The sequence below is a fragment of the Stegostoma tigrinum genome, chromosome 22, assembly GCF_030684315.1.
Source record: "Stegostoma tigrinum isolate sSteTig4 chromosome 22, sSteTig4.hap1, whole genome shotgun sequence".
In the NCBI taxonomy this organism is placed as follows: Eukaryota; Metazoa; Chordata; class Chondrichthyes; order Orectolobiformes; family Stegostomatidae; genus Stegostoma; species Stegostoma tigrinum.
The window spans coordinates 21,461,486-21,487,265 of NC_081375.1; the positions used below are offsets into that span (position 1 = coordinate 21,461,486).

Consider the following 25,780-nt stretch of genomic DNA (forward strand, 5'->3'; position numbering starts at 1 on the left):
TAAGGACCGCAACTTTCCCCCCACAGTGATCGAGATCGCTCTTGACCGCGTCTCCCGTATTTCCCGCAACACATCCCTCACACCCCGCCCCCGCCACAACCGCCCCAAGAGGATCCCCCTCGTTCTCACACCACCCTACCAACCTCCGGATACAACGCATCATCCTCCGACACTTTCGCCATTTACAATCCGACCCCACCACCCAAGACACTTTTCCATCCCCACCCCTGTCTGCTTTCCGGAGAGACCACTCTCTCCATGACTCCCTTGTTCGCTCCACACTGCCCTCCAACCCCACCACACCCGGCACCTTCCCCTGCAACCGCAGGAAATGCTACACTTGCCCCCACACCTCCTCCCTCACCCCTATCCCAGGCCCCAAGATGACATTCCACATTAAGCAGAGGTTCACCTGCACATCTGCCAATGTGGTATACTGCATCCACTGTACCCGGTGCGGCTTCCTCTACATTGGGGAAAACAAGCAGAGGCTTGGAGACCGCTTTGCAGAACACCTCCGTTCAGTTCGCAACAAACAACTGCACCTCCCAGTCGCAAACCATTTTAACTCCCCCTCCCATTCTCTCGATGACATGTCCATCATGGGCCTCCTGCACTGCCACAATGATGCCACCCGAAGGTTGCAGGAACAGCAACTCATATTTCGCCTGGGAACCCTGCAGCCATATGGTATCAATGTGGACTTCACCAGTTTCAAAATCTCCCCTTCCCCTACTGCATCCCTAAACCAGCCCAGTTCGTCCCCTCCCCCCACTGCACCACACAACCAGCCCAGCTCTTCCCGCCCCACCCACTGCATCCCAAAACCAGTCCAACCTGTCTCTGCCTCCCTAACCGGTTCTTCCTCTCACCCATCCCTTCCTCCCACCCCAAGCCGCACCCCCATCTACCTACTAACCTCATCCCACCTCCTTGACCTGTCCGTTTTCCCTGGACTGACCTATCCCCTCCCAACCTCCCCACCTATACTCTCTCCGCCTATCTTCTTTACTCTCCATCTTCGGTCCGCCTCCCCCTCTCTCCCTATTTATTCCAGTTCCCTCTCCCCATCCCCCTCTCTGATGAAGGGTCTAGGCCTGAAACGTCAGCTTTTGTGCTCCTGAGATGCTGCTTGGCCTGCTGTGTTCATCCAGCCTCACATTTTATTATATTATAATGTTTAACTGATGCTCAGTTTGGGTTCCATCAGGCCCACTCATCCACAATCGTAATTAAAGCATTGGTCCAAACACAGGGATAAAGATTGAATTCCAGAGGCAAGCAGAGAGTGACGATTTGTGCCATCAAGGCATCAGTCGACTGAGTGCAGCATCAAGGATCCTGATCAAAATTGAATTCAATGGAATCAGAGGGAAACTCTCCATTCATTGGGGTCAGACCTCACTAAGAGCAAAGTGGTAGTGACTGGGGAAAGTCCAATTATCTCAGTTCCATGTCGACACTGCAGGGGTTCCCTAGGGTAATGTCCCAGGCCCAAACATCTTCAGTTGCTTCAGCAATGACCTGTCGCTGAAAACAAGTTCAGAAGTGGGATGCTGTCTGGTGTGGTGAACAATGATGTGTTTCAGTCACAACCCCTCATGTATTGGTGTATGCCTGTGCCCACATGCAGCAAAACCTGAACTATAGTCAATGTGGGCCTGATAAACGGCCAGCAACTGTCACTCCAAAGGTGTCAGACAATGACCATCTCCATCAAACCACAATCTAACTAGTGTAAGCTCTTCTAGCAATAACCTTATTGCTCCAATGTTAGAAGCATTAGTTCAGAAAGGGAATTATATGAAGTACATTCTTAATCAGCTTCCATGACTATCCTGTTCCCTTCAGTGGTCTGTGGGCATGCAGTTTAACGCATCTCTGTTGTTCTTTATTTCTCATTATCCTATCATTTATAGTGCATTCATGTGCCTTGTTTAGTTTCCCCAAATGTACTACCTCACATTTCTAGAATTGTTTTCCATTTGCCACTTTCCTGTCCACCTGATCAGCTAGATGATCCCTTCCACATGTATACAGCTTTCTCAACATCAACCCCACGATTACTTTTCCTGTTGTCTGCAACAAGCTGAATTATTCCTCACAATATTTCAGCCAAAATAACTGATGTACACCAAAGAAGGCAATGTACCCATGACCCAGCCATACACAGCTCTGTGGAAGTGACTTGAGTCACAAAAAAAACAAGCAAATTTTGGATCCTGTTTGCCACTTGCGTTTGGATACCAAAGTGCTTTGCTTTTCATTAGTTAGCTACCGGGGATCTCATCAGCAACCTTGCTAAGTTTAAAGTAGATTACATAACCATGTTGGCCCTCCTTGTTACTCTCCAAAAATTGAGTCATCTTGGTCAAAACAACCTACTATTCACAACTACATGTTGACTGTCATGATGAATCTATATTTCTATCAAGGATTATTAATACAGTGTCTCAAAGTATTTTCCAATAATTTACCCATGAACCAAGTTTGGATGACTTTTGTGGGTACTCAGCCTATTCTATTTTCTTTTTTTTTTAAAAAATAATCGACCCTTGGCATTCTCTGAAATCCTACCACCTAAAATAAAAATACTTTAAAATAAGGCATACACATAGAATTAAAATAGAAATCTTCAGTTGAAGAGCTGACACATGTGCTATGTACCAATTTGGTTATAAATTTCTTTGATTCAATTAACTGAACACAGAGACCCCCGAAAGGATTGACACAATGGGATTACATACATAATGAACTACTTTTGGGCATCTTTTCATATCCTCTTTTGTGCAATCTTCAAATCCAATCCACAAAATCCCTTTGTATTACTAAGAACAAGGAGTTACTTTCATAGATTATCCCTTGAATTGGAAGTGAGATACAAATCAAGATTATTTTTGTTTTTTAAAAGAATGGAGGCTGAATGCAGCAGTAACCTCTCTGCATTACTTTAAGGGATGAAACGAAGTTTTCAATCAGCAGCCAAGAAAGGAAGGAAGCTGGTCGTCTTACTGTCAGCTGCTTACATTCTAAACATCAGAATGATGTCATCAAATTAGCATATACATTCTAAAATAAAATAATCAGGTCCTCTTATGAACACTTTAAATATGAAGGGTTAAATGGAAAAACTATATATTGAACATACTTTCCCTTATAAGCCGCTCATGTTCCACTTTCAGAAATTGCAGAAAAAGGTACAAATGGACTCTTTCTGTAGCATATTGAAGTATTAGCATTTCTGCAGCTAGGTTTCAGACCTTTTAGGGTCAGACACCCATTTAAAGTGTGCTTCCTTTGTGACTCCCCAGTTCACAACCGTTTGAGTTTGTCACAATGCAAGAGTGAATATTTCAGATTATAACTTGAACAGCATTCATTGACTGAAGTTAAATGTATCTTTATATCTCTAGAAATGATCTTTCCAAAAATCACGATTTGTTCTACAGCACTTCAAATCCATCTCATTTTGTGTCCCTTGTCCACAGCTGGAGCGATGAGCACAGTTGCAAGGCTATGGAAGATACCAGTGAACAACATGCTGCCCGAGGATCTCAGTCTGAAGTCTTAAAATCTTGCTACTTCATTCAAACTATTCAGCTTATTTTGTTTGGCTTGTTGATGGCAGAGTCGTAATGCCCATTGTTAACTTTATTTGTTTAATAAAGAATATTTATGAATAAACAATCATAGTCATTGGCATAAACAAATCAAATTCAAGTCAAAGCCTCTTTCCTGGTGGGCAAATGTCTTTAATAATTATATTTATGTGGAAATCATCTCAGTTTAAATGACACAATGTTGTTCATTGTTTTGCTATCAAGGTAAGCAAAGCTAACTTCTCCTCCTAAGTCACCTGTTCAAGATAGCACACACCAGAAATAAACCAAAGTCTAATTGGGGATTTTATATCACTTCAGGGCGCAACCAACTTAATTATTTGATTGTTTGAACGGTAATTGTGATTAAACAGTGTTGACACACAGCGCAACATCTGCAAATTCATTCAAATAGAATATTTTAGTTTTTATTTTGGGAATTGGGAAGGCATGACTGGGTAGTTTGCAATAGCAATCACAGAAAAATATAACTACTTTTATTTTCACACTGCAATATTAAATAATTACCAATCCAGATAGTAAACCAATGACAAAAATATACAATTTATGTTCATGAATTAACTCAAATGTTATGATACTTCAAAGATTTCCACTTCATTGTGCTTTTTTTAAAATACTGCTTCAAATTGATTCAAATCATTTGATAGTTCAAATTAGTTTTGGTGCATAAGTTAAATGCAAAACATCAAGAGTAGAACTTGATGAAGAAAAGTGTTATTTGGTTTAACTTTTAAAATACCACTACAATTCAATGCTTGACAGGTGAAAAATGATTTCTTTTATAAATCAAATTATAAAAATTTGAATATTATCCACAGTCTACTAAAATAAGAATTTAATATATTAACTTTAATTCCGATGTCCTCTCAATGAACATCTGGCCTGCAGGTGGCAGAGTTGGCTTGACCATTGTCCAGGTTCCTCAACACAATTGACAGTAAACAAATCTGGAAGATGACTGTTTTTTGGTAGTAGTCATGATTAAAATGGAAAAAAAATTATGAATATTTAGTAACTCTATGTATCCAATACGGTTTGACTTTTCATTATGACTTTTTAAAAGGGAAAGTCAACTTTCTAAATACCTTATTTTCTGAGCATGAATTAAATACTATAACAGTCACTTTATCTCCGAGTAACTCTATAGAAGCTGGGCTACAACCAAATAGGTTTTAAGATTTTAGTTTGGCACGGATGTCAGTGTTAACTGCAATAATGTCTCTGAATTTGTAATAGAGGGACTCAAATCAGGTGATTGACCATAGACTAATAGTAAAGGGTTAACTGTGAGATTTGTTTTTATTCAACCTGTAATGAACCACTAATAATTAATGATCTGTCATTTCATGGGTTACTTGATCTATTTTAATGATTCAATAAAAATGCATCATTCATATGCAGTAAAATCAAATAAGCATATATGTATAAGTAAACAAGAACAGTTTAGCAAGAAAACATTTGACTATTTCAAGAGAATGAAACTATGATATGAAAATGCAGTTCTGGCTGGCTACATGCTTTACATAAAACCACCTGTCTTTATTCAGTTCACACAAAAGAAATCTTTTTCATAAACTTGATGTCTTTCCTGTTATGCATGTTAGAATTGTTTCAAATGCCAATTTTTCATCCCAGATTCCCTACAACTTAATCGCAGCCAAGAGGCAAGGGGTTTTCATGGATTGACTGTAAGTGTTTATTCCAAATTTAATCTAGATAGAGGATGAAAAAATATTACATTATAAAGAAATATGCTAGTAATAATTCATTCACAGCTATTAATCTAATTCCATTGCTTTCATTTCAATTATACAAATTTGACACCATGCGGCGTCGGCTTTGTGGTGTTCAAATCCGTTTTGTACACTTTAAATTCTTTTCCAAATTTTCTTTGCAGTAGTTTCTCCATTAGTCAGAGTCTAAATGAAATGAGACAAAGAATAGAAGTGAATCGCTTCAAATGGACGTTTTACATTCACCTTAACAAAGTATTCTAATTTAGGCTAATCAAGGGTAAAACTACAATGTGTTGACTTGTCGTTAGTTGAAAGCATCTAAAAAGAGGAAAAACTGGGTCAATATTTCAGTATATACTCTTCAATAGGTTGATTTATTGAACTATTTAAAAAAAGGGATGGAAAATGAGAAGAGTTCCAAAACAAATGGTGAGGATTCTACAATATCTAAGAATAAAAGGATCCAGAGATTTTTTCCTATTGATATGCAGAAATTATTCACAATCTCATTTCATAGTGAATGCCCTTTGGCCAATTCCCATCTGTATTACCTTTATTCACATTATTTCAAATTTTGCAATATGTAAAGTTAATGCAAAAAAGATTTGTATAGAAATGATTTTAGAATAAAAAATTTAAGTGTAAAAAGTAGCATTTTGATTTTGGTGTTAATTCAGTTAGTGAGGAAAACTGAAAGGGAACATTTTATTAGGATTGAAGAATCACAGAAGGCCCATTTGATAAATCATGACATTGCATGAAACGGTTTAAGGTTAATATACGAGCTAGCGAAAATTATAAATCCTGTAGGATTTAATTATACCTCTTACACTGCTATAAATGTGTGCAAACTTGAAGACTAAGAGTTTATGGACAATAGCAACAGCTTGTATTTATACAATGCAGTTAATCTAGTAAAATCTTCCAGAGAATGAAAAATGAGCTGAAGATTTGTCATTGGGGGATTTTAAAATTGGTGGAAAAATGCTTAATCGGGCATAAACATTTGAAGAAATGTCATAAAGGAGAAGAGAAAGAAAAGGTAGAATAGTGGAACAGTTTCAAGATGGAATTTTTCATTATTTTTCCCTTTATTCTTTCACGGGATAAGGACGTTGCTGGCCAGGCAGCACTTATTGCCCAGAAGGCAGTTAAGAGTCAACAACATTGCTGTGAATCTGGAGTCACATGTAGTCCAGACCAGGTAAGGATGGAAGTTTCCTTCCCTAAAGGACATGAGTGGACCAGACGGATTTTTCCAACAATTGACGATGGATTCTTGGCTATCATTAGATTCTTAATTCCAGATTTTTATTGAATTCAAATTTCACCATCTGACATGGCAGGGTTTGAACCGGAGTCTTTAGAATGTTATCTGGGTGTCTGGATTAACAGTCCAACAATAATACCACTAGGCCATTGCCTCCCCTTAAGGACATTTAATGATATTGATGATAAATGATATTTAAAATGGAAAAAACAGGTATTTCTAAAGAGGCAAAACTGAGTTTTTGTTTGGAGAGGATTTTGGTTGCTGACAGGCAAAATTCTTGGGAGGCTGGTTTAGTTTTAAGGACTGGGCCTTTTCAGCATTAGGCCAAAATGGGGGTTTCCAGAAACTAAACACGCCCCATGCAGCCAGTCAGCTCAAGCGCACCACAAAAATCAAATTGTTTGGGCCTAAAAAAATTTCCAAGGAAACACTAACCTCTGCAGCAGAGGGTGGGGGAGGGAAGAGATAATATGGTGACAGTGACCCCCAATCCTAGCCTTCCTGGCCTAGACTGACAAAATTAAAATCAAACTTCCTTTTTGCCTATCCAGTCAGCAGTTAATACCAGGCGTCACGCAACCTCCACTGGTTAGACCCCAGGGAGTGCCAATGTGGTGATGGCATTCGCACAGAAAACATGGCATGTTCATGGCATGCGACAGTTGCCAGCAAGACCAGCAATTTTTGTCCATCCTTCTTTGCCCTTGAACTGAGTGGCTTGCTTGACCATTTTGGAGGAAAGTCAACCAGATTACTGTGGACTTGGAATTACATGGAGGCCAGATCAGGTAAGGACGTCAGATTTCCATCCGAAAAAGGACATTAGTGAAGCAGATGATTTTTATGATTATTGATGATTATTTAATTGTAGCATTAAGGGGAGCCACTGGATTACCAAACCTGCGGTTTTTAACCACCCGGGTACTGCACCGCCCCCTGCTGTTTTTACCACCCGGGTACTGCAGCGCCCCCTGCTGTTTTTACCACCCAGGTACTGCACCGCCCCCTGCTGTTTTTAACCACCCGGGTACCGCAGCACCCGCTGCTGTTTTTACCACCCGGGTACCGCACCGCCCCCTGCTGTTTTTAACCACCCGGGTACCGCACCGCCCCCCCTGCTGTTTTTACCACCCAGGTACCGCACCGCCCCCTGCTGTTTTTTTCCACCCGGGTACCGCACCGCCCCCCCCTGCTGTTTTTACCACCCAGGTACCGCACCGCCCCCTGCTGTTTTTTTCCACCCAGGTACCGCACCGCCCCCTGCTGTTTTTTTCCACCCAGGTACCGCAGCACCCCCTGTTGTTTTTAACCACCCGGGTACCGCACCGCCCCCTGCTGGTTTTTTTTAAAACAGACTAGAGGCATGAAGACACTGAAAACACAATTTAACACAGCTTTGTATATGTACTTTTTGCAATAGATATTGGAGAACAGTAGAGTGTAATTAGTCTATCATGGCCATTTTCAAAAGACAAGATAGATTAGAATTGCCCTGTTAAATCTGAAGAACTTGCCTACATGTGGCATTTTCCTTAATATTTATACATCAACCAAAGTGGCTACAGAAGCTCTTTCATTAATTAGGTATTAGTTTGTGTACAATTGTGTACATTTAATAGGCTGGTCATATTGTCTGTAACCTTTCATTTGGAAATATATCATTGTTTCGCCAGTTAGGGAACTGAAACATGTCAAAGTTTACAACCTTTGATCCTACACAAATGCATTGCCTTATGTTAAGTAATTTGAGGCATTCATCATAATATTTTGATGATGAGTAGCCTTTATATAATTTGTGCTCTGGTTAAGTAACTAGAATAATAGCATCACTTATTTAGTTTTAAATCGCAGAATGACCTCAACTGGTATTTTATTCTATTTTGGTTTTTGAAACGCACGCATTGATTATGTGCACGCCTACTGACTTAAAACATCAATACAGGAAATAAGTAAACTAAATTCAAGAACTGTATATTCAGGTCTGTGATTTTGAAAGAAGTTTCCAGAAACCTAATGTAATCAGAATTCCTGGCACTCTCAGAATTGTGCCATTGATAAGTTTTTGAGCAATCCCAAAAAAAAACAGCTTCAATGGTGGTGCCAATAATAACAAAAACTTACTTCAATTATTTTGTCTCCACTCAACTCCATGGCTGCAGTCAGTCCATCCATTGTGATGACAAGCTTATTCTCACCTTCTATCTTTGCCAAAGCCTAAACACAAACAGCAGGATTATATACAGTTTCTTCAATGGATTAAATTTTTTTTAAATTACAAGTAATTACTAAATTAATCACTAGTGTGAATAATCCTCTGGCAAACTCTAGCAGATGGATATCTGTGCAGGCAAGTGTGAGTTGAAGCACTTTGGATCGAAAAATGATAGAACAGAGTACATGCTAAATGATATACGGCTAAACAGCAGAGGTCCAAATAGCTTTCAAACTCAATGTACATATTTCAGTACATCTACGGAAAGTACACAAAGTAACCTAAAATATTAGTGGAATAGTTGCTTTTATTAGCGAGTTTTGAGAAGATTTGTAGCTCAGGTTGAGGTTCTGGATGTGAGTTTGCTCACTGAGCTGGAAGGTTAGTTTTCAGACGTTTCGTCACTTTTTTTTATTTGAAAAAATATACTTTATTCACAGAATGTACAAAAAATAAAACATTTATACACCTACCCAGTCATGCAAGCCGCTCCGGGTTACCCGGGGGTACGTACACCAACTAAAGGAAAAAAGAAACAAAACAGAGAAAAAAAAACAAAGCAAAGAAACCGCCCCGGCAGTCGTCACCCCGCACAGTCCCAGTTGGCCCCCTGACCAGTTGGGGAAGGCGCCAGCTGGGCCCAGTTACCAGATAGGGTTCTTTTCCCTTTTCTGGACGAGGGGGCTCATACGGTGGTCTTTCCCCACCGCGCCTTGGCAGCGGCTGCCCCAAGCTTTAGCGCGTCTCTCAGCACGTAGTCCTGGACCTTGGAGTGCGCCAGTCTGCAACATTCGGTCGGGGTCAGTTCTTTCAGCTGGCAGACCAGCAAGTTGCAGGCAGACCAAAGAGCGTCTGTCACCGCGTTGATGGTCCTCCAGGCGCAGTTGATGATGGTCTCGGTGTGCGTCCCCGGAAACAGCCCGTAGAGCACGGAGTCCCGCGTCACGGAGCTGCTCGGGACGAACCTCGACAAATACCACTGCATCCCCCTCCAGACCTCCTGCGCATAGGCACACTCCAGTAGGAGGTGATCGACAGTCTCGTCCCCCCCGCAGCCACCTCGAGGGCAGCGTGCGGTGGTGCAGAGATTCCGGGCATGCATAAAGGATCTCACTGGCAGAGCCCCTCTCACTGCCAACCAAGCAATGTCCTTGTGCTTGTTTGAAAGTTCTGGTGATGAGGCATTCTGCCAAACGACTTTGGCAGTCTGCGTGGGGAACCACACAACGGGATCCACCCTCTCCTTTTCCTGAAGGGTCCCGAGGATACTACGTGCTGACCACTGCCTGACAGCCTTGTGGTCAAAGGTGTTTCCCTTCAAAAATTTCTCCACGAAGGACAGGTGGTACGGAACGGTCCAACTACTCGGAGCGTTCCGCGGCAACAAGGCCAGGCCCATCCTTCGCAACACCGGGCACAGGTAGCACCTCAGTAAGTAGTGACACTTGGTGTTTGCGTACTGAGGATCTACGCACAGCTTGATGCAGCCGCACACAAAGGTAGCCGTCAGGGCAAGGGTGGCGTTCGGTACGCCCTTCCCCCCATTTTCCAGGTCTTTGTACATGGTGTCTCTGCAGACCGGGTCCATCCTCGACCCCCAAATGAAGTGGAAGATGGCCCGGGTGACCGCAGCGGCGCAGGTCCAGGGAGTAGGCCAGGCCTGCGCCACATACAACAGTACCGAAAGCCCCTCGCACCTGACAACCAGGTTCTTACCCGCGATGGAGGGGGACCGGAGCGTCCACCTGCGCAGCTTCTGCTTCAATTTGGCGATACGCTCCTCCCAAGTCTTAGTGCACGCCCCAGCTCCACCGAACCAAACACCCAGCACCTTCAGGTAGTCTGTCCTGACGGTGAAGGGGATGAAGGAGCAGTCGTCCCAGTTCCCGAAGAACATGACCTAGCTCTTACCCCTATTGACTTTGGCACCCGAGGCCAGTTCAAACTGGCCGCAGACGTCCAATAGTCTACTCACGATCGGTGCAGAAGACGGCGACATCGTCCATGTACAGGGAGGTCTTGACCTGAAGGCCTCCACTGCCTGGGATAGGCACGCCCTTCAGGCTCACGTCCTTCCTGATAGAGGCGGCGAAGGGCTCCACACAGCACACGAACAAGGCAGGAGAGAGTGGGCAGCCCTGCCTGACTCCAGATCTAACAGGAAAACTGTCTGATTCCCACCCGTTGATCGAGACTGCGCTAACGATGTTGGCGTAGAGCAGCCGGATCCAATTGCGGATGAACTCCCCGAACCCCAATTTGGAGAGGACGTCCCTCACGTAAGCATGAGAGACCCTGTCGAAGGCCTTCTCCTGGTCCAGGCTGACGAGGCAGGTGTCCACCCGCCTGTCCTGTACGTAGGCGATCGTATCCCTGATGAGCGTGAGGCTCTCAGCGATCTTCCTGCCCGGCACAGCACAGGTTTGGTCAGGGTGAATGACCGACTCCAGGACAGACCTGACCCGGTTGGCAATGACCTTGGCCAGGATTTTGTAGTCCACGTTCAAAAGTGAAATGGGACGCCAATTCTTAATTTCTTCCCTCTCCCCCTTCCTCTTGTAAATGAGGGTGATGATGCCCTTCCTCATGGACTTGCACATTTCCCCTGCCCGAAGCGCACTATCGTACACCTCCAGCAGGTCCTGGCCAACCAGGCCCCACAGAGCGGAATACAGCTCGACCGGTAAGCCGTCGCTTCCGGGAGTCCTATTCCTCTGCAAGGACTTGAGGGCTCTGGCCAGCTCGTCCAGGGATATCGGCCGGTCCAGCCACTCCCTCGTGCCGTCGTCTAAGACCTCCGTGATAGACGACAGGAATGACTCGGAGGCCGTGCTGTCCGTGGGCTTCGTGTCGTACAGTCCGGCATAGAAGGATCTGCTGATCCTCAATGTCGGGTCGCGACGACGTCACCGAGCCGTTGTCCTCCTTCAGCCGGCTAAGCACAGAGCTCTCTTTGTGCGCCTTCTGAAAGAAGAAACGCGAGCACGTCTCGTCCTGCTCCACGGAGCGGACCCTGGACCGGAAGATTATCCTGGAGGCCTCCGCGGCGAAGAGCGAGGCTTGCTGGCCCCTCACCTCGCGGAGGTCCTCCGTGACATCGACCCCCATCAACTGCAGGAGCAGGTTCTGCACCCTTTTCTGGAGTCGCAACAACTTTCCCCGCCTCTCTCTTGCCTTCTGAACACCCTTGAGGACAAAGAACCTCTTGATGTTCTCCTTCACCGTCTCCCACCAGTCGCCTGGAGACTCAAAGAGGGGTTTCATGGTTCTCCAACCGGCGTACTCCCTCTTAAGCTCCTCGACGTTCTCTGGGGTCAACAGAGTTGTGTTGAGCTTCCACGTCCCCTTGCCGGCCGGCTGGTCGTCCTGTAAGTGACAGTCGGCCAGCAGGAGGCAGTGGTCAGAGAAGAACACCAGCTCGACGCCGCTGGACCTCACCGAGAACGTCCGTGACACAAACAGGAAGTCTATCCTTGAGCGGATAGACCCGTCTGGCCGCGACCAGGTGTACCTCTGCTGCGCTCCGTCTGCAGGGGTGCTGAAGACGTCGAACAGCTTGGCGTCCTTCACCGTGCCCATCAGGAATCTGGACGTGACGTCCAGTTGACTCCTCCCACCCACTGTCCCCACGCCGGAACTTCCATCTGCATCAATGATGCAGTTGAAGTCTCCGCCTAGGATGACCAGCCTGGACGTAACCAGCAGGGGTGGAAGCCGCTGCAGGATGGCCAACCGCTCACTCCGTACCGCTGGGGCGTACACATTGATCAGCCTCAGGGGAGCATTCCTGTAGGTGATGTCAGCCACTAGGAGGCGCCCCCCACCACCACCTCCTGAACTTGAGAGATGGTGAAGTCGCGCCCCCGCAGCAGAATAGCCAGGCCCGAGGAGCGACAGTCGTTACCCCCCGACCAGATCGAAGGCCCACAGGTCCAGGCGCCGGACCATTTCCCGTACCTGCCGAGGTGCGGTATCCCGCACTCCTGCAGAAACAGGAGGTCCGCCTTGATGGTGGTCAGGTAGGCCAACGTGGACACACATCTCGCGGTTGACTTGACGCTGCGCACATTAATGCTCGCAACTCGTACCCCCATTGTGGGCAGTGACCGCAGTACCCTCCCCAAGTCCAAGGTCCAGCCCCTCCATCTGTCCCTTCATGCCCATTGCCCGGGCTAACTGCTGGACGCTCTCCGGGCTCAGGAAACCGTCCGTGCTGCCTTCCGGGTGGCATCCCCCCGATAGGGTTGCGGAGGCAGGAGGGTCCGGCTCCGGTTCAGGCTGGGGACGCGCTGTTTCCTCCTTCCTGCCTGGAAGTTCTGGGGGGCCCTCCAGTGCTCCAGCGGCACTTGACTGGGTGTCGGAGGGAGCCTCAGGACGCCTCCCGTCACCTGGAAGCGGGGTGCTGCTTTCCTTCCCCCTCGAGACCTTTAACTTCTGCTTCGGGTGGGCCCTCTCCGAATCCTCCTCGTCAGAGGAGCTCTTATAGCCCTCCTGTAGCTGCCTCTTCTCGCCTGATGGTTGCGGTTCCTGGGCCCGTCGACGCACCTTCCTCCTCGCTTTCCGGACTGTTGTCCACTCCCCTGGGTCGCCTGTCGCCGCCTCCATTGGCTCCGGGTTATCGGGGGGGGATCGGAGCCTGCAGGGGTGCTTTGCTGGCCTCGGGCCCATCCTGCAGGGCTGGGCCCTCCTGCACATTAGTGGGGTCCTTGCTGGGCCCTGGTGCCTTCCTCTGCTCCGGGGGGGCTGGCCCCGCATTCCCCCTGCCGGCGACCTGGGCGTAGGTGGTACCCCGCCGCGGGCATGCCCTACAGAAGTGGCCCGCTTCCCCGCAAAGGTTGCAGCTTCTCTCTCGTGGGCAATCCTTTGCAAGGTGTCCCTCCTCCCTGCAGATGGTGGCTTTGCAGTCGGCCGCCATGTGACCTGACCTACCACAGGCATGGCAGACTTTAGGTTGCCCTGCATAGGTCAGGTAGCCCCTGCTCCCGCCGATCGTGAAGCTGGACGGTGGGTGTGCGCCATTCCCGTCTGCGCCCATCCTCAGCGTCACCTTGACCTGCCTCTTACTCGTCCAGATGCCAAAGGGGTCCACGATGTCAGTTAGGTCCCCTTCCACCTTCACATACCTTCCGAGGAAGGTCAGGACATCAACTGCTGGCACATGCGGGTTGCACATGGGTACAGTCACCATACGGCTCCTCTGTGCTGGCATCACAAACAGTGGGACAGCGGTCAATACAGAGAGGGGGCCCTCACCTCCTTTCTCCTTGAAAACCTCCAGGAAGCGCTCGCAAAACTTGGAACTCCTGAAGGTCACGTCGTAAAAACCTCCTCCAGGGAAATCCTGCAGGCAGTAAATGTCCGCAGCAGCGAACCCACAACAGTCCAACAGGAACCTCTTCACGAAGAAGGTGCGGTCCACAGGTGCACCTTCATCCACCTTCTTCACAGAAACACGGATGGTGTTCCGGGCCCCCTGACCTGGGGCACGAGCACTTGCCGCAGCCATCGTTGCAGGTTGGCTGCTCCCCTGAACCAGCGTTAGGCCGAAGCCAGCATTAAGATCCACTGGTTGCAAGGGTGCACAGCCAACCCGACGTCCTCCTTTCACCTCCAAGATGGCACTCTCGTCCTCTCGGTCCACAAGAGAGTGGGTCTTTATTGTGTTCGAGATGTAAGCTAGTTCACTGAGCTTGCCGGTTTGTTCCCAGATGTTTCGTCACCATTCTAGGTAACATCATCAGTGAGCCTCCAATGAAGCGCTGGTGTTACGTCCCACTTTCTATTTATCTGTTTAGGTTTCCTTGGGTTGGTGATGTCATTTCCTGCGTGGGTGATGTCATTTCCTGTTCTTTTTCTCAGAGGGTGGTAGATTGGCTCCAAATCAGTGTGTTTGTTGATGGAGTTCCGGTTGGAATGCCATGCTTCTAGGAATTCTCGTGCGTGTCTCTGTTTGGCTTGTCCTAGGATGGATGTGTTGTCCCAATCAAAGTGGTGTCCTTCCTCATCTGTATGTAAGGATACTAGTGATAGTGGGTCATGTCGTTTTGTGGCTAGTTGATGTTCATGTATCCTGGTGGCCAGCTTTCTGCCAGTTTGTCCAATGTAGTGATTGTCACAGTTCTTGCAAGGTATTTTGTAGATGACGTTCGTTTTGCTTGTTGTCTGTACAGGGTCTTTTAAGTTCATTAGCTGCTGTTTTAGTGTGTTGGTGGGTTTGTGGGCTATCGTGGTGCCAAGAGGACCGAGTAGTCTGGCAGTCATTTCGGAAATGTCTTTGATGTAGGGGAGAGTGGTTATGGTTTCTGGGCACGTTTTGTCTGTTTGTTTGGGTTTGTTGCTGAGAAATCAGCGGACTGTGTTCATTGGGTTCTTTTTGAATACGCTGTAAAGGTGATTTTCTTCTGCTCTTCATAGTTCCTCTGTGCTGCAGTGTGTGGTGGCTCGTTGGAATAATGTTCTAATGCAGCTTCGTTTGTGGGTGTTGGGATGGTTGCTCCTGTAGTTCAGTATTTGGTCCGTATGTGTTGTTTTCCTGTAGACGCTGGTTTCAAGTTCCCCATTGGCTGTTCGCTCGACCAGCGTCCACAGGAAAACAACATATACGGACCAAATTCTAAACTACAGGAGCATTGATAGATTATTATTAACTAAACATGATGAAGGCGTATTATGCAGATGTTGAGTTAGATGGAGAGAGGTCAAGGATGATGGATCAGCCACGATCTAAATGGGTTCAGAATGATCACAAGAGGCCGAGTGACTTTCTGCTGTTCCTATCTTCCTCCCTATGAGGGCGGTATTGTCTGAAGAGATGCTTTTCTTTTATCCTCAAATTTGACAGCACACATTAAAACCTTTGCACTTAGGATGCAGCTCAGGTTCAGTGCCTGAATCGTAAGTGCACCGAGTTTGCTGTGGCCTGAGACTGGTTCTGAAGGTTTTGGATCAGAGTTCAAGAGTCTTTCCAGACCAGGCATTTTTCCAGTATGTTGTATCCGGTAATATCCTCTGATAATCATCCTTAATATCCACAACTCCAATAACTTTTGTGAGATAATGGGAACTGCAGATGCTGGAGAATCCAAGACAACAAAATGTGAGGCTGGATGAACACAGCAGGCCAAGCAGCATCTCAGGAGCACAAAAGCTGATGTTTCGGGCCTACACCCTTCATCGACGAAGGGTCTTGGCCCGAAACGTCAGCTTTTGTGCTCCTGAGATGCTGCTTGGCCTGCTGTGTTCATCCAGCCTCACATTTTGTTGTCTCCAATAACTTTTGTGTTGTCTGCAAAATTCCTAGTCAGATCAGCTACATTTTTGTCTATGTTATTTATATTACAAACAACAGAAGTCCCAGACCTGTTCCTTCCGGAACACCACTGGTCACAAACCTCGAGTTGGAAAAACAGCATTCCACAACTGCCCTCTGTGTTCTATGACCAAGCCAATTTCGTATCCAATTTGCCAACTTACCATGGATTCCACAAGACTTAATCTTCTGGACCAGCCTACTATGAGGGACCTCATCAAATGTTTTGTTAAAGTCCATTTAGAGAACAAAAACTGTCCTATCTTCATCAATCATCTCCCTCATTTCCTCAAAAAAGTTTAAGACAAGACCTCTCCCACACAAAGCCATGCTGACTGTCCATAATAGGTCCATTCTTTTCCAAATGCAAGTAAATCCTGTCCCTCAGAATCTTCTCTAATAATTTCTCTGCCACTGATGTACGGTTCACCAGCCTATAATTTACAGGATTATCTCCATTACTCTTCTCAAACAAAGGAAAAGCATTTCTTGTTCTCCAGTCTTGTGGGAACTCGCCTGTGGCTAAAGAGGATACAAAGATCTCTGTCAGGGCCCCAATAATCTCCTCCGTTGCCTCTCTCAGCATCTTGGGTTAGATCCCATCAGGCCCTGGGAGCTTATTCACCCTAATGTTTTTCAACACACCCAACACCACCTCCTATATCTGCCAAATAATTGCCAAAAGATAAGCCAGTTAAATTATTTCAACAACTCCTGAAGATAAATATAGTATAGTGCCTCATTCTCTGGTAAAGTCGGTTATTTTTCCATTTTTTTTCCGGTCTAACCTACAAATACAATTTTCTTTTAGAAAGGGGTGCTGTGATACTATAGAGGATGCAGTTTGAGGCTGTCAACGTATTTTTGAGGCTGCTTCATTGTAATCAATGACCATATGACATTTATAGTACATGCTTTGTCTCAAAAAAAATTGCACTTTAAGTGTGGAGGTGTGCATATAAAAAAAAGGAGACACTTCCCCTTGTGAGAGTCAGGTTCCCACCCCCCGCCCCCCCAACACCCCCCACCCCCCCAATGTGATTGCATTCTTCTCAGCTCATTTCATTTGCACGCACAGGTAAACCATTGAATTATGTGGAAGTAGTTTTGAGGACTGCTGGGACCTTTTGGAGCTCAACACACAGGTGCCAAATTTAAAAGCACTTCACTTTCTACAGCCCCAGACCATCACTCAATCTCTGCTCATCAACCATATCTACCCCCTGGAGTTGTCAGACATCAGGCAAAAAACAACAGTATGCTTTAACAATGCCCCCTCCAGGCTAACCATGAGAAGTTCCTTTCCCTACAAATGGCAGCAAGGTTCACTCTGACTGACAAAGACTGACTGGACGGAGCTGGCTGCAGGCGGCAGTGTCCTTGGGTAGCTCATGAGAACCTGGCTCCAGTGCCACAAGAGGAGGAATGGTCTCCTGCACTCTACCAGGGTAAGTGCCACTATCTGCTCAATGCTTTAGACTCCCAAGTGACATAGCATTGTAAGGTGCCCATTGCACAGGACTGTCACCCAGGAGGTTGGGTCTCTCTCAGGCACCTCTTGTTCAATCAATGTCTGTGACTTCAATGTAGTGCCATTGGCATCACAGTGGGACTCCCTCTCACACATCTGCCAGGGTTCACGTGAAAACATTATCCCTCCTGCAACATTCAGTGCTCATGCTCCGTCATAAATAGGAAAATTTACACAGCTGGTAACACTTCACCAAAGGCTTGCATGGATCAAGGACACAAGTACAAACATTGATCTTCTGTGTTCAGTCTCATTTTCAATCAGCCCCCATGTGCCAGCCCAGATTAGGTTTGCCAGGATCAGCCAATATGTCTGTCCCAGTTGGACAGGCTTGATGGTTCAGTTAGACTTCAATCTCTAACATTTGGTATTTAACAACAGCAAACCAGGCTGCACGTTATTTTGACTTCTAATGAGTTGATCATCAGGGATAGGCTTCAACCTAAACACCAAATTTTTTTTGCAAAATAACACCTTGTTATGAAGGAGATAATTAACTGGATATGTTTATAAATCACCAGAGCTTGGAAGAAAGAATCTATCCTGCCTAGCTTCAAGCCTTTATATCAGCTGATTCATAATAACACGTGTTTCCCATTTTTGGCCTTAGATTGCTTCTGTGAGTGTAACTCCAGTGGGCTGAGATCTTAATGAATGTTTGTAACATTTTAATAAATATAAAACAGATAGCTGACCAGCCTGAGAAGGTTCTGAGAACTCCATTGCAAAACATTAACCCAGCATTAGGAAACAGAATTTTTTGCCTCCTGCCCAGTTAAGTTCTTAACGCCAATTCCTCTCCACTTTTAAAATCTGTGGGACAATTCAGAAAATTCTACCCACAGTACTTTTATGGTGCAATTGTGGATCATGGCTGAGCCAGAAGGTTTCAAGTTCCATGACAGTGGCTTAGGCTCAAAATCTAGGTTGAAACTCCAGTGCAGCACTGTAGGAGAGCTGCATCACAACAGTGACTTTCATAAGTGCTTTATCAGCTGTAAAATGCTTCAAAACTGTTTGGTATTGGTTTGTCTGTTCAGATAAACTCATGCCAGACCTCAGTATTTCTTCAAAATGGCATTTATTAATATCTGCCCAAAGCTGATCTAGTTCCAACTTTCTTTGGCACTGTTGGAAGTGTCATTTTTCCTAATGAGACATTTAACCAAACCAAAAACCCAATTGCTTCCCAGGTGCCAGTAAATCAATCTAATTTGTCCTATTTCGATGATGATCCCAGAAGTTCTTCCCAGCGTCTTGGTCAATATTTCTCTCTCAACCAACGTCACTTAAAATCAATTATCTGGTCATTACTTCATTGATATTTATGGAAAATTGCTGTGTGAGAATTGGCTGCTATATTTCCTACAATAAAATCAGGGGTTACACATTAGCTGTGCTGTGGAATATTCACAAATCATGAAAAAAAAGGCACATAATCCCAAATTTTTCCTCCCTGACTTTAGACATCATTATGAAAGTTTGTCAAATTACAAAATAGCAGCATCCTCAAAAGACTACAGTTCCTTCAGTTTTATTCAATATAAATTTTTAAACAGAACTTTTCAAGTAAAATTCTGTCAATTTTAGAATACATTTTCAGGCCTTATAATTGCACTGGAGATTTTAAATGAAAAAAAGTTATATACCAAAGGACTGCTGTGTATAATAGAGAGAGATCACACGAATACAAATAGTCATGCCTGCTCAAGAACAAGTGAAAAACATAGTTTCAGAAATGGATGACCAAATACAATTCAGAATTCTTTCCCCAGATTTGTTTGAATCACTGGAATGTCATTCATGAAATGCAACTGAACAGGGTGAAGTAATGTTACACCACATTTTACTCAATTATTATAGAGGTTCATGGAAACAAAGTCAACATATATTTTTAAAATTTTGTCAGTGGTTTTGTAGTTTTTAGTGAGCCTCACACAGAAATTTGCACCTGGGTCATTGATCATTAAAAGGAGAACACCAAATCCATTTTAAAAAGTTCTTATGCTTCTACAAAAACTGAGCAATCTTACCTTGACTCTATGCCCTGTGAATGTTACAAACTCACTTTCTTGTCCAATAGTGAATTCATTGGTAATTGCTTTGCTGCCATAATTGTAAATAGCTTGAAATGATTTCCCATTTTGAGTAAGCTCAATAACTCTGCCGAGGTCTTTATATTTCTGAATTGTATTATCTGAAAGTCCTAGTAAAGAAATACAAATGCACAAAAAAAGTCAAATTTTTATCCAAGGTTAAAAAAAAACTTTCCAAATCTCCTAATCAATTGTGCTCAAGTAAAGACCTACACAGAATTTGCAACATGAACCAAATTTATTTAGCTCTACGATTTACTACTACCACAAGATAATTTTCCATTTTCTGTTAAATCACAGGAGATCGTCAATTCGGAAGTATGGAGTCACAATGCTCCAGCACAATTTTTATTGCTGAACATAAGAAATACGAGAAGTAGGCCATTCGGCCCCTCATGTCATGAGTGATCTGTCTCACGCCTCAACTCTTCTTTATTGACAGCTCTGCATTGTTGTCAATTCCCTGATATTTTATGCTTTCAGTGATCTAGCCTCCACAAGTCTCTATGTAAAGAATTCCAGACATACACAACCCTCTGGGAGAATTCCAGTGTGTCCCAATTTTAAATGTATGTTCTCTCATCCTGAACTATAACACCTGGTTTGAGACTCCCCCAGTAACGGAGACATTTTTTTCCAATGTTTACTCTGTCAAAGCTCCCTCAGGCTATTGTGTATAAAGCATTTGATCTTTTGATAAAGTCATCCCTCATTCATCTAAACCCTAACGAATAAAGGCCTAACCTGTTCAGCTATTCTTGGTAAATCAACTCCTTCACCTCAGGAATCAGCCTTAAAGAATCTGTTTTGAACTGCTTCCAATGCTAGTATATCCTTTCATAACTATGGAGTCACGAACTGTACACAATATTCCAGGTGTGGCCTCACCAATGCCGTGCAGAGTTGAAACAGCACTTCCCTAATGTTAAACTCCATATGCCCAGCAGTAAAGGCCAAAATTCCATTTGTTTCTTAATTAGCTGCTGCACCTGCATCTCAACATGCTGTATTTCATGTATAAGAACACCCAGGCCCCTCTGCATTGTTGCTTGTTGAAGTATCTCTTCATTTAAGTAATAGTCTAGCTTTTAATCCTTCCTACCAACATTTGTGACTTCACATTCTGCTGTTAAAGTTCGTCTGCCATGTCTTGTTCACTCACTCAACCTATCTATACCCCCCTGCAGATTCCTTATGCCCCTATCACAACATGCCCTCCCACCTATTTTTGTATCACCATCCAATTTGAATACATTCATTCTGCCCCTCCTCCCAATCATTAATACAGATAGTACATAATTAAAGCCCTTGTGGCATCCCACTAGTTATACCATTCCAATCCGAAAAACATCCATTAATCCTGACTCTGTCTTCTGTTTGTTAACCAGTTCTCAATACATGCTAATACATTAACCCCAATACCATGAGCTCCTATCTTGTACAAAAACTTTTTATGTGGAGCCTTACTGATCCTTTTGAAAGAATAAATATACTACAATCTAGTGGTTCCCCTTTATCAATTGTGCTTGCAGTATCAAAGAACAAGCAAATTTGTCAAACATGATTTCCATTCACAAACTATGCTGACTCTGTCTGATTGTGTTAAGCTTTTCTAAGTATCCTGCTATTTATTCCTTAATTATGGAGTCCAGCATTTTCCCAATGACACGTCAAGCTAAATGCCTATAGATTTTTTGCTTTCTGTCTCCATCCCTTCTTGCAGTGTCACGTTTACAGGTTTCCAATCTGCAGGAACGTTCATAGAATCCAATGAATTCTGGAATATCTTGACCAATATTTCCACTGTCTCTGCAGCCATTTCCTTTAAACCTTGGATTCAGGCCAACAGGTCCTGGCAATGTTTGCCTTTCGTCCCATCAGTTCATCAAATACTTTGACCTCCATGTAGAGACTGTGTCAACATCTTTCCTCTAATTAGCACCTTGTTTATCTGTTATTGTAAGGGTGTATTATTACTAAATGATCCTCCACCATGAAGACTATTGGATTACCTGCCATTTCCTTGCTCCTTATTACTAATTACTCAATTGCATCTTCCATACTTCAGCTATTTATGTTTGATGCACCCACACAAGCTCTTGCTGTTTGTTTTTATATGTTTTGCCAAAGTATTTTCATGATCAAATAATTTTCTTTCTCTCTTAGCTTTTCAGTCATCTGCTGCTGGTTCCTAAAGAAAATCCCAATCCTCAGGCCTGCCCTGCCCCTCGGTTTCTCTGCTTAAACGCCTTTGTTTCTGTCAGTATGTCCTTCTTGATCACATTCGTTAACCTCAGGTGGCTCCTCGTTCTTTTAAACCAGAGTTTTTTTTTGCTGAGCATTATGAAATATCTGCATAAATGTCTGTCACTGCTCATTCACTACCTTTCCCCTTAACCTCTTTTCTCAGCCCTCAAAAGAAAAACCTTTCTTCATACATCTGTAATTGTCCTTACATAGTTTGAGAACATTGGTTTAAGGCACAATTTGTTCTCCCTCAAGCTGAATTTGAAATACTACCTTATTGCAATTGCTACCCCTAGAGTATTCTTAACCATGAGATCTCTTATCAATCTTACCCTATTACACATTACACGCTTTAAAAATGCCTGGGGAGGTTCTGCTTCATACTATAATAAAGTCACACTGGAAATTCATATTCCATGTTACCCTTGTCCGTCTAACTTATCCAGCCAATGTGCAAATGTACACCAATTTGCATGTGGCTCAGGTAGTAATATAGAGATCATCATATTTTTGGTTCTGCCTTTTAATGTATTCCCAGTATACTTGTAATCCCTCATCAGAACCTCTTTCCTAGTCCTATCAGTGCTATTGATACCAAATTGACTGCAACAACTGGATTCTTCCCCTCACACTCCAAGTTCTTCTTCAGCCCAAAAGAGATGTCCTGCATCTTGGCATCATGGAGTGTCATATTGAAATGCTTATAGATCATGTGCCTGGTGAAGTGAAACTACTAGTTTGTATTACAAGTGCCAAACAGATTGATGCAGGTCACTGACTAAAAACAAACACAGCTGCAAATATTTAAATAGGCTTGAAATTTGAGTCACATTTTGTTAAGCCACACTTGTCACTCTTCATGTTCCCTGATATCGACTGTCCCTGTGCATTATCCAAGAAGAATGAAAGGGTAAGTAAGCAGATATATGTAAAAATGGTGGGCATGCATGCACTTCCCTGTTAAAAAGTTTACAACAAGCTATTTTATGGAAACTAAAGCTTCTTTTGTTTCAGTTCTACCCAGCACCAAACTGGCACAACATTGCGGATATGGCACAAAACTATGTTTAGAACTGTGATCAGATCAAATTTAATGCCTACACTATGTGCATATTACAAAACACAAAGCCATACTGTTGGCCTTAACCTATCAGGTTCTATTTCATTCCCATGATTCCAATCATTTAATTTATTTCCGTTATAACCACCTTCCATGATTCCATAGCTAAGAAGAAAATAGTTTGTGCCTTTGGAAAGGCAGAGAGGTGGGGAGGTGCACTAATATCCTTTGATTTATCAGCAACACCAGTTTGTATCATTCTTTAAAAGGTTTATCCCACATAAACATGAATGGATTCACTTTCTTTAAATCTCCCACAAGCCAGCTTTTCCAATTGATCATCCTTGATTAACATCACCCAAAAGGAGTGCTACTCCAGTAACGCTGTTAGGAACTACATGGCATTGAAATCTTCCTCAAACTTTCCCGCTTGTCCGAAAACTTCCATTCTGTATTTCTTCTTAATGTTGTTATTTGAGCGCAGGACCTTGCCACAGAAACAATTAACCCGGATCTGGCCATTCATACGCTCCTACGACTTTGCACTGCGGCATGCCATACCATTGGTAAAAGTGACATGGTAGCTAAGTACTATTATGATTTAACAGTGGCATACTATAAAAGGTATACACCATTTGCAAACTACCGAGAAACAGAAAGAATCTTCTGTGATCACTAACTGGGGAAATCAAACTTGTAACCGCAAATTAAAAATTATTCATTTTTATGAAAAACACATAAAAAACTGAAGTGTGAGAAAGAAACTATATTGTGATGTGGTACCCTGTTATCATTAAGCTGACAGTCAAATCAAGCATTAAGTCAGATTTGTACACAGAACATGAAAATAGACGGTTAACATGCAAGCAGTCAAAGACAAAGAAAGTAAGTGGACGTAATTGGAGGGAATTAAAAAAAGAAGAGATTGCAAGAAGGGATTGAAGAACTGAGCAGAAAGATCAGAGTTTGGATCAGACTTTTCCTTTTTTGGTGTTTCACCACAAGCCAGGGACCATTATGTAAAATGGCAAGGAATAAAAAGCTCATTGGAGTATAATTCATACTTAATCCTTTGATAGATCATTCGTTCAAAAATCTTACAGAATCTTGAAGAAACTGAAGTAGCATGCTCAAATTCCCTTTCATTTTGTTTTCTGACAGGCATCCTTTTGCTCAAAACCCTCACTGCACTAAGAACAACACACACATTTCAGCAACAAAACCAGAAATTACTGGAAAAGCTCAGCAGGGCTGGCAGCATCCGTGGAGAGAAATCAGTTAATGTTTCAGGTTCAACAACCCTTCCACATTTCAGCTTCTGATTACCTTCATTTAATTATATTATTCCACAAATTAACATTTACACATCTACTAAAGTAATATGGATCATTTTGCTAATTGAAAAATGTATTTGCAGAATTGTCCTACTGGCTTGATTTCAAAGCCATTTCAATGAAAGTTGCAGAAAGATAAAATGTGGTACAGATCTTTTTCTAAGATGAGTGAACTCGGCGTTCAACCACACTGCTTCACCGTAACTGGGACTGATTTTAAGTAGGTAATGCTTTTGTATCAATTTATTGACACTGAACATAATGCCATATAAAAGCAAAAGATTAGAAGTTGCAGGTTAAACTTACCGAGAGCTTTCATGAGCTGCTCAAAGTTTTCTTGACTCTCCAATTCGTACTTTCCACTGAATGCCATCTAGAATCTATTGCTGCAATGCAGGGAAGACTTGATTCTGGGGAATATTGAAAGGTCTTACAGCTGCCTACAAACTAATTTTCAAAAAAAAAACACAACCAGCAACACCTTGAAAATTAATATAGTCACATACTACCAACAATTGAATACTTGAACCTGTAAATAACGTGGTAATTTTCTGTTTATACAGGATTACCAGTGGTAACCCAGGGGACTGGCAATGGAAAAACAATGCAGCTGAGGCTTGTTTTTGAACAAAAGTAATGAAAGAAACGTCACTATTTACAATGTGGTCTATAATTATAATATATTCTAGTTGAGGATTACCTCCTGAACTATTGGGCTTTGTGGTAAAAATTAGGTAAAGGTTACATGGATGCTTTCAGCGTTAGTTACCAGTAACCCAAAGAATGCTTAGCTGCTTGTTATGACTCTTAACATTGGATCTTCCATACAGTATTTTAGTACAGATACAAACAAACAATTATTTTCTCCAGCTTCCAAGTACCTATTGTTCCACATGGGAACTTTAAAAACACTTGTATTTGTGCCACACTGCAGCCCTACTTCACTCAATGCAAAATCCAAATGATGTGCAGTCACTTTCTAGTGATACTCGCACACCTCATGTGCCATCAGCAATACACAGTTCTCAAAGTAAATATTAACCTATATGTGCAGTGGGGATTCCAAAATTCTTTTGCAGTGACACACAGACAATACTTTAAACTTCTACTGTTGTTCCATATTTTCCAATGACAATGTAATGGCATTATTTTTATTTGCAATCTTAGTCTTATATTAAATTGTAGCTATTGATTACTTATATCACTGTTGACTGTCAATAGCAACCATATTGTAAAGTCTATTGCTCATTTCTGCTCTCTTGCTATGTTCGCTTACATGACACAACAACGTATTTAATAATATATCATTTGATAACTCTGATTATAAAGAATGTGCTGTGAAGTAATTAGATTGATTGTTGC

At 43.4% G+C, this 25,780-nt stretch overlaps 1 protein-coding gene across 1 annotated transcript; it reads right to left on the minus strand.

Annotated features, from left to right (window-relative positions):
* Positions 1-3,625: 3,625 nt before the first annotated feature.
* Positions 3,626-25,000, minus strand: LOC125463719 (fatty acid-binding protein 1, liver-like). Its single transcript, XM_048555335.2, has 4 exons — positions 24,725-25,000; positions 19,715-19,887; positions 8,751-8,843; positions 3,626-5,539 (listed from the first exon to the last, which is right to left on the minus strand). Exons 1-4 carry the CDS (start codon positions 24,789-24,791, stop codon positions 5,489-5,491), a joined length of 384 nt encoding a protein of 127 aa, XP_048411292.1. The 5' UTR covers positions 24,792-25,000; the 3' UTR covers positions 3,626-5,488.
* Positions 25,001-25,780: the final 780 nt, after the last annotated feature.